This window comes from Artibeus jamaicensis, unplaced genomic scaffold, assembly GCF_021234435.1.
Source record: "Artibeus jamaicensis isolate MK-2021 breed Jamaican fruit bat unplaced genomic scaffold, CSHL_Jam_final scaffold_754, whole genome shotgun sequence".
Lineage (NCBI taxonomy): Eukaryota > Metazoa > Chordata > Mammalia > Chiroptera > Phyllostomidae > Artibeus > Artibeus jamaicensis.
Window position 1 is genome coordinate 7,836,737 of NW_026522054.1, and position 14,507 is coordinate 7,851,243.

The window sequence follows — 14,507 nt, forward strand, 5'->3', positions numbered from 1 at the left end:
ACCTGTCTGAGTTCGGACGCCCGGGGAGCGGAGCCGTCTTTCCCCTCTGCCTCGTCTTCTGTTTCCTGGAAGCTGTTCAGGTGGCACACCCAGTGCGGGGCTGGGCCGGGCCTGGCTTTGGCCCGTGGAACACGAGGCTTGGGACAGAGGAAAGTGAGGGCCACCCGGGGGGACCCGCTGTTCAAGGTCGGCATCGAAACAGTTTCTGCCCTTGAGCTGCATCAGACCGACGAGGAGGAAGAGGCCTCGGAGGCCCAGGACAGAGGCAGCCCCGGGCGGCCAGACTGCCCGGGTTCGAATCCTGGCTGCCCTCGCTCCCGGTGCCTTTGTCCAGGTCCCCTTCACCCTCCACCGATGCTCACGCAGCTGGCAGCGAGGACGGGGTGTGAGACGGTTCCAGCAGTTGACGTGCGGTGTGGACGCACCAAGTGCAAACTCCCGGTGACGACAGCGTTCGGGAGAGTGTGCGCTCGTCTTCCCTCTTGAACTCGATGTCTCTGGGGCCCCCTGGGAGAGCTTCCTAAGTGGTCTGCCCTGAAAACGGCCACACTCTGACGCAGGGATGCCCCCCGTGCAGGGGCCTGAGCCGGCATCGTCACACAGGAAGAGGGTCCCGGGCTGCGGGCCCGCAGAAGTGTGACCGAGAGACTGAGGTTTGAGAGCCAGGTGTTTGTTGGGGAGGTGGTGGCAGAGCCCGGTTGGAAGCAGGGAAGGGAGTCCAGGGAGGAAGGACCCCAGTGAGGGGGTAAGTTCACCTGCAGGGCTGCAGGGCGGTGGGGCGCAGGGATTTCTGGGACTTTCTGCGGAACCCAGAGGACAAAGAAGTGTGGGTTTCTGTGCCCCATGGGGTCCTGGCTGCTGCACCAGGAGACAGGGCCCGGGCTGCGAGTCCCCGGGGCCCTCAGGGACACTCTGTCGGCACCCACGGGGACCGCGGCTGCAGAGGGCACCCAGGTGGGACAAAAGTGGCATCCATTATAGAGGGAAGGTGGGAAGGAGGGTGTGGAGTCAGACTCTGCATCTCATGGGAAGGAAGGGGTGGCTTCAGAGAGCCCCCTAGCTCTGTAAACACCCTTTCATTCTTCAAGCAGAAGGGTGGTGGCCCTCGCAGTCCCTGTGGGGATAATCTGCATCGCTGTGTCCGCTCAGACCCAACAGGGCTGGTGGAAGGCGGAGTCAGCCAGGTATTCCAGAGGGGTGGCTGGAAGGATGCTAGTTGCCATGGTGACTATGCGGCTGAAGCTGCTGAGCGGCCCCTCCCTCCGTGTGTCCTAGTAACCTACAATTGAGCTGCCTTTTTCACCGAGTTTGATGACATGCAATTTGGTTGACAATCAGGGTGGGGACGGAGGTGGAGCAGGCCGCAGAGAAGGGTTTGGTGTTTCCGCCAGCCACTCCCCCCTGCCTGCCGGTCCCCTGCTCCTCCTCTTTTGTTGTGAGCCCTGCTTTTCCCACAAGGCTTCCGTCCTGCCAGCTGGGCTTGCCTGGTGCCTGGAAGTGCCGATGTTGCAGGGGAGCGCAGGTTCGGAGGCGTGGCCAGCCAGGGCTCAGAGCCCGGCTCCGAGGCTTCGGGAGGACCTTCCCGTTGTGGTGGCGGGAGTGATATGAGACTAGGACCGTCATCTGCACACGGTCCTAGAAGCCGTGTTGTGTGCGCGAGGTGTGCAGGAGAGGCTCTGGAGGAACGTTACCTTCCTTCCTTTGGCTCAAGGTGCCTGGAAAACCAAACCTGTAACAGTCCTGAAGGCTTTACGCTGGAACTTTCCTGCCTGGGCTGTCATGCCCACTCACCCACTTGTCTTTCCTGAACCCCCTCCTCCGGGAAGCCTGCCATCATTCACCCCACTGCAGGTGACTGCGGTCCGATCTTGGAGCCTGTGTCTCATTGGCGATGGTTTCACGATTCTCTAGCGATGGCGTGGCACCTACGGTTCCCGAAACACCCACGAGGCGCTGCCTCGCTCAGTCTGAGCAACACTGAGTCGGATGAGGAATTGGAAGCCAGCTTAACTGGCTTGCCAGGATCCCGTAGCTTGAAAGTGGCATCTCCGGAGCAGAGCCCGGGCCTCCACCCCACAGCCGCTCCCCTCTGTCTGTGGCCCACGTGTCCCCAAGCCCGGGAGCATGTCGGGGACCGGGATCACACCCCTTCCCCCGGAGCCAGAGCTCTCCTAGGACGGTGCCCCTCAGGTCTCTCGGCCTCCACTGAACACGGAACCTCAGGCCATGCGGGAGACCCCGTGCTGAACTGTGTGTCAGAGAGTGCTCCTGGAGTGCCCCCAGGTGTCCCCCATCTCCTCAGGCAGGGCCTGGCTCCAGAGGACCACAGGCAGCCTCAGAGCCGTGGGTGGCAGGCGCCCCACCCCCAAGCCTCTGTGAATGCGGGTCCCTGTGGGCCTGTTCAACGGCCCCACTGTCCCGAGACGAGCTCCAGAGGCCAGCGCCCGGCCCCAGACTATCGGGCGTCTCTGGCTGAGCAGCTGACGACAGGCCAGCAGGGCAGGGGGGGACTTGCCCACAGAGCTGTGCATGGGGCGCCCGTGGGGGCTGGGGCTGATGTTCTCCCCTGAGACATCACCGCTATGACTGGGCGCCTGTAGGTGGACGCCTGACAGTCAGCATTTGACAACCAGGCGGAAAGAGTCGGGCCTGAGGCCCAAAGCACGGAGCCACCTCAGAGACAGGTTGCCACGCACCAAGCGGGCAGGCAGCCGTGGTCTCAGACAGACGGGTGGGAGGGGACAATGCGGGGGCCAGCACACGCGTGGCAGGCAGTCCAAGGCAGGGCGGTGAGGGACAGGCAGCCACTGGGAGACCCATCCTAGAGCCACTGGTGGGGGCCGGGGGACGCAGGGCGAAAGGGCAGGGGGTGTGCAGCCTCCACGCAGGCAGAGTGAGTGGCGGGGGGACTCCTCCAGGCTGAGGTGAGCACCCCCAGGGCAGGGTGGGGCACCCTCACCAGCCAGCCAGCTTGTCCTAAGAGGGGGCTCTCTTGTGTCTTGTTTCTTGTCCCTTTGTCCCCACGGGGCATCTCCAGCCTGGGGATGCTGACCCCTGGGTTGCTGACCTGTCCTCACCTCCTTATCTGACTTCCTGCCCTCTCCCCGCCCCTCCCCTCACTGTCACCTTCCTCGGTCTCGCCTGGCTTCTGTCTCTGCCCCGATGGGGTCGATGACAGGGCCAGTATGGAGTGACAGGGTCGTGCAGACAGACTCGGGTGGCGGATCCCCAGGACTGCTGGCATTCTGCTAAGTGCTACTGGACGGAGAGGGACAGAGCTTATCACCCAGCTGTCACCATCCCTTCCCGACCCCCACAGCCTCTGCAGAGGGGCCTCGGCACCGCGGAGCGGACTTCCTCAGATGACCCCTGTTTTCTGGGTCTCTGCCGAGCCAGGAGCCGTGTGCTGGAGGCTCCAGCTCGGAGTCCGGGCCCCGAGGTGTGGAGGCAGCAGCCACCCTGACTCACAGCATCCCGGCCAGTCCCCAGGGTTGGCTTCCTGTCCTTGGGCGGCAGGTCGGCAACGTCAGGGGGACATTCAGGAGTCCGTGTCACTGGGTTTAGTTCTGGATTTGCCCCTCACTACCTGCGAGACCTCCAGTGAGTCCCTTTGCCTCTCGGTGCTCGCTGTCGCCGTCTGGAAGGAACAGTGGTGACGATGTCTTCCTCGTGCTATTGATCAGAGAGCCACTAAGTATTTGTAGAGCAGCCACTAGACCCGGCATTTGGGGACACGGCAGACGGAAAAAACAGTCATTTTTAAACTCATAGACAGGAAAGGGACGGCAAACCAGCCATGTATTGTGGCAGTGTAGGTGGCGCCGTGTGCTGCCGGGGAAAATCAGGTGGAGCAGGGCAGAGCCTCGGGCACAGGCCCTGGGGATGGGGCTCTGGGCTGGTGGCTCTGCGAGGGCAGCCCGTGCAAAGGCCCTGAGGCGAGGGCAACAGCCCACGCAGAGCAACGGGGGACAGTGCTCAGAAATGAAGCTGGGGGTCTTGCACAAGGACTTGGGCTTCCCGGCTGAGTTCGGGGGGGGGCGGGGGCTGGCTCCAATGTTTGCAGAGGGTCTGCCTGGCAGCTCCAGGGAGAATAGACCCCTGGGAACCGTAGAGAGCCCGGGAGCTTGGAAGAGGAAACCGCCCCGTCACCTGGGAGAGAGAACATGGTGCTTAGCCGGGGCGGCGCCGGTGCAGCTGCTGCGCAGGGGCCTGAGGGACTAAGGAGACGGAGACTCACCATCCCTCCTCCTCGGCCTGGAGCCGCGGGAGCCTGTTCTCTGCTTCTCTGCAGAGGCCAGAGATGCAGCTCAGCGAGGGGGGAGCCTGCAGCCTCGGGGGCTTGGGCTGCTCTGAGGTCATGACTTCCGGCCTCCGGGACTCCAGCTGGGAGATTACAGACACACGTGTACATGCATGCTTATACAATGTGCACACATCTGCACACAATCACGCAGAGCCCAGGGAGGCCAGCTGAGGGCCCGTCCGACCTTATTGGAGAGGCAGCCTCTTCCCTGTCCCCTCGTCCCATCTGCCCCAGGAGTGGGGCAGAGAGGCGGAGCTTTGGCTGGTGGGAGGAGGGCCCCAAGCGATGGCGGAGAGAACAGTAGCTCACTGTAAGGTCCGGAGGCCGAGGCGGTGTCCCCTCTGCTGCCTGTCCCCAGCTGCCTGTGGGGGCGGTGAGGAAGGCAGGTCCCCTCTGAGGTCCCCTCTGAGGTCGTGTAAATATTTTCAGAGCAGCAGCTGGAGCAGGACCCCTTCCTCCAGCTGGCGTCCCGCTCCCCAGAGACGCCGCAGCTGGGCTGGGGCCGTGCCTCGGGACGCCATACCGTGCACCCACTGTGCCGCCGTCCAGAGTGTGCCGCTGTCCCCCAAGCCTTCTGTCCCAGCCCCAGGCTGCTCTGGGGAGGCAGCGGCACTGACCGGTCTATAGACAGCACTGCCGTACACCGGCCCCTTGCCCTCTCTGAGCCCTGACTCTCCCGCTGGGAAAATGGGGGTTGAGCCATATGATCGCAGAAGCGTTTCTGGCTGTGCCGTCCTGGATGAAGGGGTTTCTCCGGGCTGCCTGGCCTGTCCTCAGGTGGGGGGCCTGGAGGTGGCGAGTTGAGGAGCAGCCGGGCCAGGTCCCGGACCAGAGAAGCTCTCCAGGGTCACGCACGAGGGGCTCTTGACTACGCAGCACCCCTGAGAGATCAAGAGCCGCGCCTGGGACTAGTGTCCCGTGGCTTCCATGCCTGCGGCCTGGCCACTGGACCTGTGGCAGGCCACTCTCCCGACCTTTCTGCGCCTGCCTCCCTAGGTCCCCTCTCTTTCCTGTCACCCCCTCCACACAGTAAAGTGCTCTTTGCTCTGCCTCTGCCCACGCCACCGGCTCAGTCGGGCCAGGACGCAGGGGCCTCTGGGCCCGGCTCTCCCCACCAGCCAAGACTTGGGGGGCAGGGGCCCCCCGTCTGTGGAAGCTGATTGCTTCATCCCTGATGGGAAGGAGCAAGTAGGGGCAGGTTGGGGGACAGCAGGGGCTGCCTCCCTGGGACTCGGTCTCCTCGGGGCTCTCACAGGAGACCAGGTGTCCGGTCAGGCCCCAGGCAGGTGACCCGAGAAACCACACTGAGTGCAGCTTCTGGGCAAGTCTTTCTCTCCTCCTGGCCTCACTCTGGCCAGCCCACCGCCTTCCAGGTGCTTTTCGGGAGACACCCAGAGACAGTCCTTTGGGTGTCTCTGCTGGAGACGGAGTGTCGGTCTTGGGGACTCTGGTCCTCAAGACCCCTCAGGAACCTGGCTGGAAGATCCTCGTGCCTGTTAGTCTGGGCTCCGCCCCCTGCTTGGGGCACTTCCTGGCCTTTCCGTGCCTCAGTTTCCCCCTCGTAAACGGGGCCCGGGAGACAGGTGAGCCTGGGAGACAGCTGAGCTCGTGCTCCCATGGGCCCCCCGCGGAGCACTGAGGAGGCCTGTCTCCTGCTCTCAGGAGGGTGTCGCCCCTCCTCTGCGTGGGCCTCAGTTTTCCCCTTCCCTCTGTCCCCCCTTCCACAGCCATGTAGCCTGGGACACAGAAAGAAGAGCTCAGAAAGGGGGAGGAGAGCCCCTCCCCACCACGTGCCCCCCACCCCCACTGTATTCAAGTCCACCAGGCAGCCCCACGCAGCCCCCGCCATGGGCAGGCCTGTTTCCCTGGGGTCACAGAGGCCCCAGAGCGCTTCCCAACGCCACTCTCCAGTTCCCCGAAGGGTCTGGGCCCCTCTGAAAATGCAGGTGCTGACTTGCATGCTGTGTGTTTAAGTGGCAAACCCCCGGGGCCCTGCTCCTTCCTCTGTAACAGCCCCTCTAGTTTCTACCAAGGGGACAGGGGTCAGAAGGCAGGGGAAGGTGGGCAGCCCACCTTCCTCATCGAGAAGGTGTGAGCATCACAGAGAGCCGGGGCTCCCACCGGGTTCCACCAGCTCGGCTCAGGACTCAGACCCAGGGGTGGGGGACATGGGGTTGGAGATCCCCCAGCGCAGAAGCCTCTTCGGGGTCTCGGAGAGCTGAGAAGCCCGCCCCTGGGCTGAGCTGCTGCCTGAGACTTCCCCCTCTCTTTTTATAAAAATCAACATACAATATTATATTAGTTTCAGGGGTACCACACAGTGATTCAACATTTATGTACCTGGCCAGGTGAGGCTTGTTCTCTGGGGCCTGTCCCCCGTCCCTGTGGGAGGCGAGGCACTGGGGAGAGGCTGCCCAGTGAGAGGGGCCCTGCAGGACCGGGAGCTGTGTCCAGCAATGGCAAAGTGCCCCCCCCCCCGGACCTGACCTCTGTTGGGCCTCCTCTCCTGCCCTGCAGGCTCGGCCCATGTGGAAAATGCGCACAGTTAGATCCGGGGGGAAAAACATCCCCTGCTGGGGACAGCCTTTGGCCGAGACAAAGTCGATTTACTTGGGATTCCGCGCCGGCTGAAGAGAATCCCCCGCGGTTCCATCCTATAAGCTGTTCCCCAGATGAGGCTGCTAGTCCAGCCAAGCTGCGCAGACGGAGCCTCCCCCTCCGCCCACCGAGGGAGGGGTGCTGCTGGGAGGTTACCAGGACACCCCCACACTGAGATAGGAGACTGTAGAACAGAACCTCCTGCCCGGCTCCAACCCCCCTCAGAGCTGGTCTGCCTGGGACCTGACAGTCTTCCCTAAGTCTTAGCCCCCAAACCGCTTAGGGTGAACGGGACACAGGCCTGTTTGCACCTTTGAACTAGTGGAAAGCACAAATAGGAAGTGGGCCCTGAGAGACGGACCCTCCCCAGCGCCCAGGGCCCGGGGTCATAAACGGCTTCGCCCGGAGCTACTGCTGGTCGCTGTGGGCTTTAGGGAGAAGGGCTCTCCTTAGGACTCGGCCCCACCCACACCCCTGGGCCACCAGAGGGGCTGGGGAGTGAAAACCGAGCCCAGAGAGCCAGGGGTGATGACGCCACAGGTCTCTGGGAACCCGGGTGGCCTGGGGCTCTGGGTGGCTCAGTCACAGGAAGCAAGTACGGCTCTGAGGTCTGAGGTCATCCCAGTTCAGTCCTTGGGTGGGGCTGCTTTTTAAAAATAATTATTGGTGGTGTTTGTGTTGCGTAAAGAAATTGCAGACGTTGCCCTGGCCCGTGTGGCCCAGTTGGGTGAAGCGCTGTCCTGTCAATGGAAGGCTGTAGGTGCGGTTCCCAGGTGGGGCACGTGCCTAGGCTGTGGGTTCCACGTCTGGGGCAGGCCCTGGGTGACCTCTGACCCCAGCAGGAAGGGGAGGCCGTTGATGCTTCTCTCTCACATGCGTGTTTCTGCCCCTTCCTCTCTCTGTAAAGGCAATGAAAAAAGTGTCCTCAGGTGAGGATTAAAAAAATGAAGGAAATTGCAGATGTCAGCTGTGTGTTTCCAGAACGAGCTGAGCCCGGCTGCCAGAGCCTCTGTGTCTCTAACTCCAAACTGTCCTCAGCGGGGGACCCTTTCCCGTCCTCAGCTGACGGTGCCTCTGGGTGGACGCAGAGATGCTCCTGCTGTGAACAGGGTGTTCCCCTCGTTGGGGGAACCTGCCTCTGACCGACCCTGGGCACCAGGGACTCACCGCCAGCCCCTCCGCCAGCCTGTCCGGCCCATGCGTGGGTTACCTGCACTTACTCTAAAGTTCCAGGCCTGGAAAGACTGCCCGGAGGGGCCTGGGAGGAAGCCCCCCTGGGGTTCAGGGGGGGGCCCAAGCACGGGCCCACCACGCAGGCACATCGGAGACCTGGAGATGCCCTGCTCAGGCCCCCTTTGCCGCTGCAGTCCAGGAAGGGCGCCCAAGGGGCTGCAGTTGGCATCCCAGGGGTTAACTGCCTTGGCTCAGGTGGGGGTCGGCTCAGGTGGGAGTGGAGGCCTGTGGCCCGGCTGCCTCACACCCCCCTCCCGCTCTCCAGGGTGGGGGCACCTGGCCCCGTGGTACCCCGGCTATGGAGGTTCAGAGCCCCCCAGCCCCGCTGCACCCCCGCCCCGGCCCGCGGCCCCAGCCTCTCTTTGTCTACCTGCCCAGGCATTAAAGAGCCCGCCGGCAGCGCGCGCCGCGGGGCCGGGGCGGAGTCAGCGCGCGGGAAACGGGGCTCTGCGGCTTTAAGGGCGGCCTGGCGGAGGGGCGGGGGGAGGGGGCGGGGCTCTGCCGGGCTCCGCTCCGGCCTCCGCGTGGCCCGGCTCTCACCTCCGTCCCCGCGCGGGCCCCGCCGCCAAGGACCTTGGCCGGGACGATGCTCCACCTGCCTCCGCCCAGGGCGCGGAGGACCCTGCGCCTGCCCCGCAGGTGAGTGGTGGCGCCCGGGACCGGGTCCTGGGGTCGGGTGTGCAGCCCCGGGTTGGGGGTCCTCTCTGGCCCGGGACCCACACGTGTGGCCGCGGACCCCGAGTGAGCAGCGGGTGCAATGCGGGGTCCGGGAGGGGGGCGCGGAGGCAAGGCGCTGGGACTCCCCAGGGACGGGGACAAAGCTGAGACAATGGCACAACTTGATGGAACTTGGACAGTGGCCACCAGTGCGGGGGCGGGGGCGGGACGGTGGACCGACCTGGGAGCTCAAGTTGCGCTGCAGCCCCTGAGCCGCTGGTCGCGGCCCCCCAACCCCAGAAGCTCCTGTGCCTCCCTGGTGAAAGGAGAGGGTGGGGGGGTGCAACCGGAGGGGTGCGGGTCGAACCCCCGTGGGAGGGAGTGAAGCCTGGGACTGGCCCTGGGAAGGGACGAGGGTGCGGGGCACTGCGGAGAGGGCGGAATGCCCTGGGGGCCGGGGGGCAGGTCAGCGCTGAAAGGCGAGGGCTTTGCACTGAGGCTCTCCCTGAAGCAAGGGGAAATGACCACAGCCCCCCACCCCCAGGGGATTAGGGGATCCCCCTCGGCCTGAGGAAAAGGGCTTCCTGCTGTTTCCGGGAGCTTCCCAGCACCCTCCCTCCTCTTGGGTCTGGCCTGGCCTGCAGGGCGAGGCCGGGGAGGGAGGGAACAGGAGGTGGGCCCCCTGGTGAGCCCGGGCTCCAGCGGGACCTGCTCCTGCCGCCCCAGGCTTTCTTGGAGGGGGCCCAAGGCCCTCCACAGGCTCAGCCTAGGAGTGAAAGAACTGGGCAGGGCTGGCAGGGACAGCCTCTGGAGAGCCAGAGTCCTGGTGGCCCCCACTCGGTGGGACAGGCGGCAGCCCCTATGGAATGTGACTCGGCACCTTGGAGTCACTGTGCTAAGGTGACCGGCGGGGACGTCCTCCAGAGGAGCCAGTTCATGAACAGAAAATGGGTCTATTTAGGGACTTTGGGGTGGGATGTGGGATTACTTCTGGTGAAATCCTGGGCCCAGTCCCAGGTCACCGGGCCCTGGAGATGGTGGAGAGAAGGGGCCACTCGAGACCCCCCACTTCCACAGCCACTGCTGTTCAGAACCCATCCAGACCCAGACGGGTGCACCCACAGAAAGTTCTGATTGGCTTCACTCCCTCTTCCCTCCCCACCCCCACCTCTGTGAAAATCCCTTAGCCGACTCCAGCACCTTTTCTGAGCCCATTACACCTTCCTTCCTCCTCACCTGGGCTAGGTGACTCCTTCATTACTTGTGAGTTGGTGTCCTCTGCCCCTCCCCAGCCCAACCCCAGGAGCCCAGGGCTCTGGGCTGTGAGCTTTGTGCCCTGTCCTGGGTTCTCACCTGGCTCCTTACCAGAAACCTCTCCTGGGCAAGTGTGCCCAGGCGAGGGCCTGCCTGCCGTACCCAGGGCGAGGTGCCGGCAGCCTGCCCTTGCCTCAGCCTGCAGCTGGGGTGAGGCTGGGAGGGCCCTCGGTTTCCTCCGCACGGTCGTTGGCCGGCAAGGAGAGAGAGGATGTCGTTAAAGTGCAGGTCAGGCCTTGAGTTTCCAGGGTTCAAACGTAACACTTAACTGCCCTGGCCCCCGGCCACAGGGGGACAGCTCAGAGCTGTCCTTGTAAACGATGGTCGATGGCCCCCCCTGCAGGGATCAAAGGGCCGCTGTCCCCGCAGCTCAGTTCCCTTCCGCCGCAGAGAAGGCTGCAAAGGAGGCTGCAAAGGAGGTGTGAGGTGCGGGCGGAATGGGCCCCCAGCACCTCCGGGCCCCCAGCACCTCCAGACCCGCTCTTGTGAGCTGAGCCAGCATCAGCACTTGGTGCCCCCATTTCCCTGGAAGCAGATGACTCCCCCCTCCCCGCGCCCCCCTTGGCTGGAGGCCGCTCTGGAGGCCCCGTTCTTACACATTTCTGCTGTTTCGGCCTCTCCTGGAGACCTCACCTCCCTCATTGTCCCACTTCCCTCCGCATCCTCCAGGCAGGAAACCTGGAGTCCAGGCGCCTGTCCCGCTCACGCACCCAGGTGTCCTCCTGGAAAGGACCCTTCTAGAGCCTGGGAACCCGTGGGGGCAGGACCCCCGGGGCAGCATCAGCCTGTGAGGGGACTGAGTGACCATGGGGCCCCAGGACCTGCTTTGGGACTCGGCCAGTGGCAGCCACCTTTGCGGCCTTGCAGAGGTCGCTCGGCCTCCAGCCTCAGTTTCCTTCTCTGTGAAATGGGCCTGTCTCCCTCCCTGGGATGGGCGGCACAGTGGCCGTGCAGGCCCGCTGCCACCCCCGGGGTCGGGCTTCTCCCCTCCCACCCCCGCCAGCACCCCAGGAAGATCCCTGTCAGCAGAACAGAGCGAACAGCTTCCCGATGGTGGGACCCTCACTTCAGTTCTCCGTCTCCCATTTTCCGTGCAGCCCAAAGTCTGTGCCGATGAGGGTGGCTCGTTCGTACATCCAGTTTCTGGTGACAATTCATATAAAAACAGACCACTTTTAACCATTTTTTAAAAACAGCAAACCTCATTTCTCCGACCTTTCCTGCGTGGTAACTGTGCCAGGCACTGGCCTCCAGCCCCCAGGAGAGCTGCTCCCCGGCCTCTCTTATTTGTGGGTTCCCGCACTCGCTCATCATGTGGTGGAGGTTTGTCCGGAGTGCCTGGGGGCTGGGGACTCTTGCAGGGGACGCACAGGCAGGATTTAATAATGGCCGTGATGACAAAAAGTCATGAACAGGACCCCTTTCTCAGAGTTGTGGGGCCGCTCGGACCCAGATGGACCAGGAGTGTCCTGGGCCGCGTCCCTGGGAGCTGTGTGGGGGGGCCTGGGCGTGCCTCCTGCAACAGGGCAGCGACAGAAACAGCCACATCACGCGCCTGCAGGTGTTCCCTGAGCCCTGGCTCTGGCCCTGAGCTGTGCTTATCCCCTCGGTCACGGTGAGACTCAGCTTCTGTCCGTCCACATCATGGCCAGGTCAGCGTGTTGTGGGCTGGGTGCTGGCTCCTGACCCTGGGGGCGGCGGCGGCGGCAGCTGGACATCAGAAGCTAGTGGTTCGGAAATTCACCGGAAGCTTTATGCCCAGGTTGAGGCGTCTTGGCAATTGGAGGGTGTGGAGATTTGGGGGGGCGTTCAGGTGAGAAGGTGAGGAAGGTCCCGGGGTGCACCTCCCATTCCAGAGAATCATGGGTCAGTGCACAGCAGACCGGCCAGGCTGCCACCTCCGCCGTCCCATGAGGTCACACCAGAGCTGCGTGTCAGCTGCCCGGTGCCCACCCGTGCTCCCCTGAGTGTGCCCGAGGGGAGCTGTTATTTTCCAGGCACGGCATGTCTTCCCGTGGGTTAAATTGTATAGGTCTGTGCTGGGGGACCAAGTTTTGATCCTGCTGATCTGCCAGCTGCATGACTTTAAAAATAGGTGTTTGACGGCTTTAAAACAGAGGTGCTTTTTCCTGCTGGTGGGTGGCATTATGGCTCAGCGGCCGTCACGGCAGGCAGATGCTCAGGGGTCACCCCTGGCTGTCCCCGGTTCCTGAGGTCTGACCCCTGGGCTTGGCGGCGAAGAGAAGAGCAGCGTCCGTGTGCACAGCTCTGAAATTCAGGGGGAAGTGGTGCCTGAGTGGGGAATGGGACCCCAAGATGCAAGCCCGTTGTGTGGAAAGAGCCCCCTAATGCAACCCCTGATCACCGTGGAGTGTGTGTCCACGCTCTGGAAATCTCTGCCCGTTCTCCCCACTTCCTACATTGTACGTGTACTAGGGCCCCGTCCCCTGTGCTGTTTCTCCCCATTAAGGTTTTTCTGTCGTAAGGTCAAGGCAAACGCCCGCTGTTCCCAGGCCCTGAGCTCCTGGCCCAGATCTCTACACCTGCTGCCGCCAAGGGCTTGTCCTTGGAGCCGCCTTCTGGAACCCAGAGCTCCCACAGTAACACATGGGACTGGGCCCCCCACCACACAGGTGGGTCCCTACAGAGCAGTGGGGCAGGGGCTTCAGCTCTGAGCGGATCTTGGGGAAGACCCGTGAGTTGGCGCTTCCTGAAAAGGGGACCGCCTGGATGGGCCAAGTTCAGAAAGGCCTCTGTGGTCTGCACTCAGGATGCTTTGCAGGGCCGTTACCCGGGAAGTGCCGAGGGCTGGGCGTCAGGGTGCCGACTCCTCTCCACTGGCCGTCCCCACCGACCTCGGACACCAGGAGGAGGCAGGTGTGCGGTGGTGGCACTGTGTGCCCACACGGGGACAGAGCTGCTGTCACCTCCACTGCTCTTTCTGTGGCTTCCTGATCTGAGTCCCTGTCTGGAAAGGGGGCTGAGGCTGCACTTCAGTTCCCTGGCCGGGCGGGAGGGGGGAGGGGGGGAGCTCCACTGGCCTGGCCTCGGACCCCAGCGGGTCACAGACTTGTCCAGCCTCCCCGGTCCCTTTCCGAGAAGCACCGCAGCACAGCGCACCTCTGGAGGGAGGAGGGAACACCCCCCAATCTCTGAGGAGCTGCCTCCGGGACTTGGCACCGCGCTATTGCAGGCCCAGGGACGTTGAGACTCCTGGGTTTGGTGTCTGGGTTCGCACAGCGGCCGCAAGCTCCCGAGCCCCTCCTGTGTCTTTGAGGAAGTTGAACCAGGACTTCCTAACCCCGAGCACTTCTCCCCGTAAAGCAGCACCATCCGGGGGTGCAAGACGGAACCCAAATATTACTGCCACCGGCCTCCCACACTGTTCCTTACCTCTGCTCTGCGCTCGAGCGAGAGCAGGTATTCGGAGAGGCAGGAGGGGTCGGAGTGGAGCAGAGGCAATGCCTTCAGCCTTGCGATTGCCGCTCTTGTCCCCTGGGCAGGCCTGGGTGTCAGGGACAGCAAGCTACCTTGACTGGCTCTCCAGGCCTTGCATGGCATCAGGGGGCCCCCAAGCTCCCCCCCCCCCAGGCTGCTTGTCCACAAACCCGTTCACACCAGTGAACGTTGCATCACTTTTTTCTTACACACACAGATGAGAGTGTGCGGGTTGCTTCTCCCAGAGCCACGTTCCTGACAGCTTTGGGACACTTGAGAGGTGATCGGTTGGGAGCTTGTTCTGAGACGGGGTGGCACTGACTGGGGGTCATAAACTCCGGGGGACTTCGCGCTTGGACTGCCCTGTACCATGGGAGCGGGCTCACCCTGAAGAATGGGTGCCAGGTGTCCTCGTGAGTCGGGGGTTCAGGTGGAGAGAGTGGGTTTGGAAGAGCATCGGGGGAGCCCTGATATGTCTGGCACTTGGCCGCCACGAGGTGCCCGGAGCCCCCTGTGTGACGAGTACTCCGGGTGCTGTGATGAGCGAGTGCCCCAGGGTGGCTGGACCCAGACAGACCCCGTCGTGAGGGCGACTGTTGGTGGTGGGAGAGGAAACAGCTGAGACCACACCGTTCATGGTTTGGGGGGCTGGGGACAGGAATGTCGGGCCCCAAGTGTTGCCTCCCTTTTTCTGTTTTTTACCCATTTTATACTTTGGGGCTCTGGTATAAATGTTATTAAAAATGGATTCTCATACGGAAGGGCTTGCAAACTACTGAGTTAGGCCCTTGTGCGTCTCTCTCCCAGTCTCTGTTCAACTGCATGGCACTGTCCCTGGAGACACTAAGGGACCATATTTTTAGTGGTCAACTCGCACTTTTTATCATTCATTTTCACATTCTTTTGGGTGATAATGGTCATATTTCTCAAACCCCACTCTTGGTTGAGGCTCGGGGCTGTGGTG

The 14,507-nt window shown here is 63.2% G+C and overlaps 1 protein-coding gene across 4 annotated transcripts in view; it reads left to right on the forward strand.

Moving 5' to 3' along the window:
* The window catches only part of NAV1 (neuron navigator 1), a 129,674-nt gene that overhangs the window by 78,933 nt on the left and 36,234 nt on the right, over window positions 1-14,507 (forward strand). Inside the window, exon 1 of one of the 4 annotated variants that reach the window (XM_053659528.1) lies at window positions 8,669-8,773. The exons of the other annotated variants lie outside the window; for them this stretch is intronic. Within the exon in view, the coding sequence (XP_053515503.1) occupies window positions 8,721-8,773 (53 nt within the window). The 5' untranslated portion in view covers window positions 8,669-8,720. Of the gene's footprint in view, window positions 1-8,668; window positions 8,774-14,507 lie in introns of those variants that run through there. 4 annotated transcript variants of the gene reach the window in all.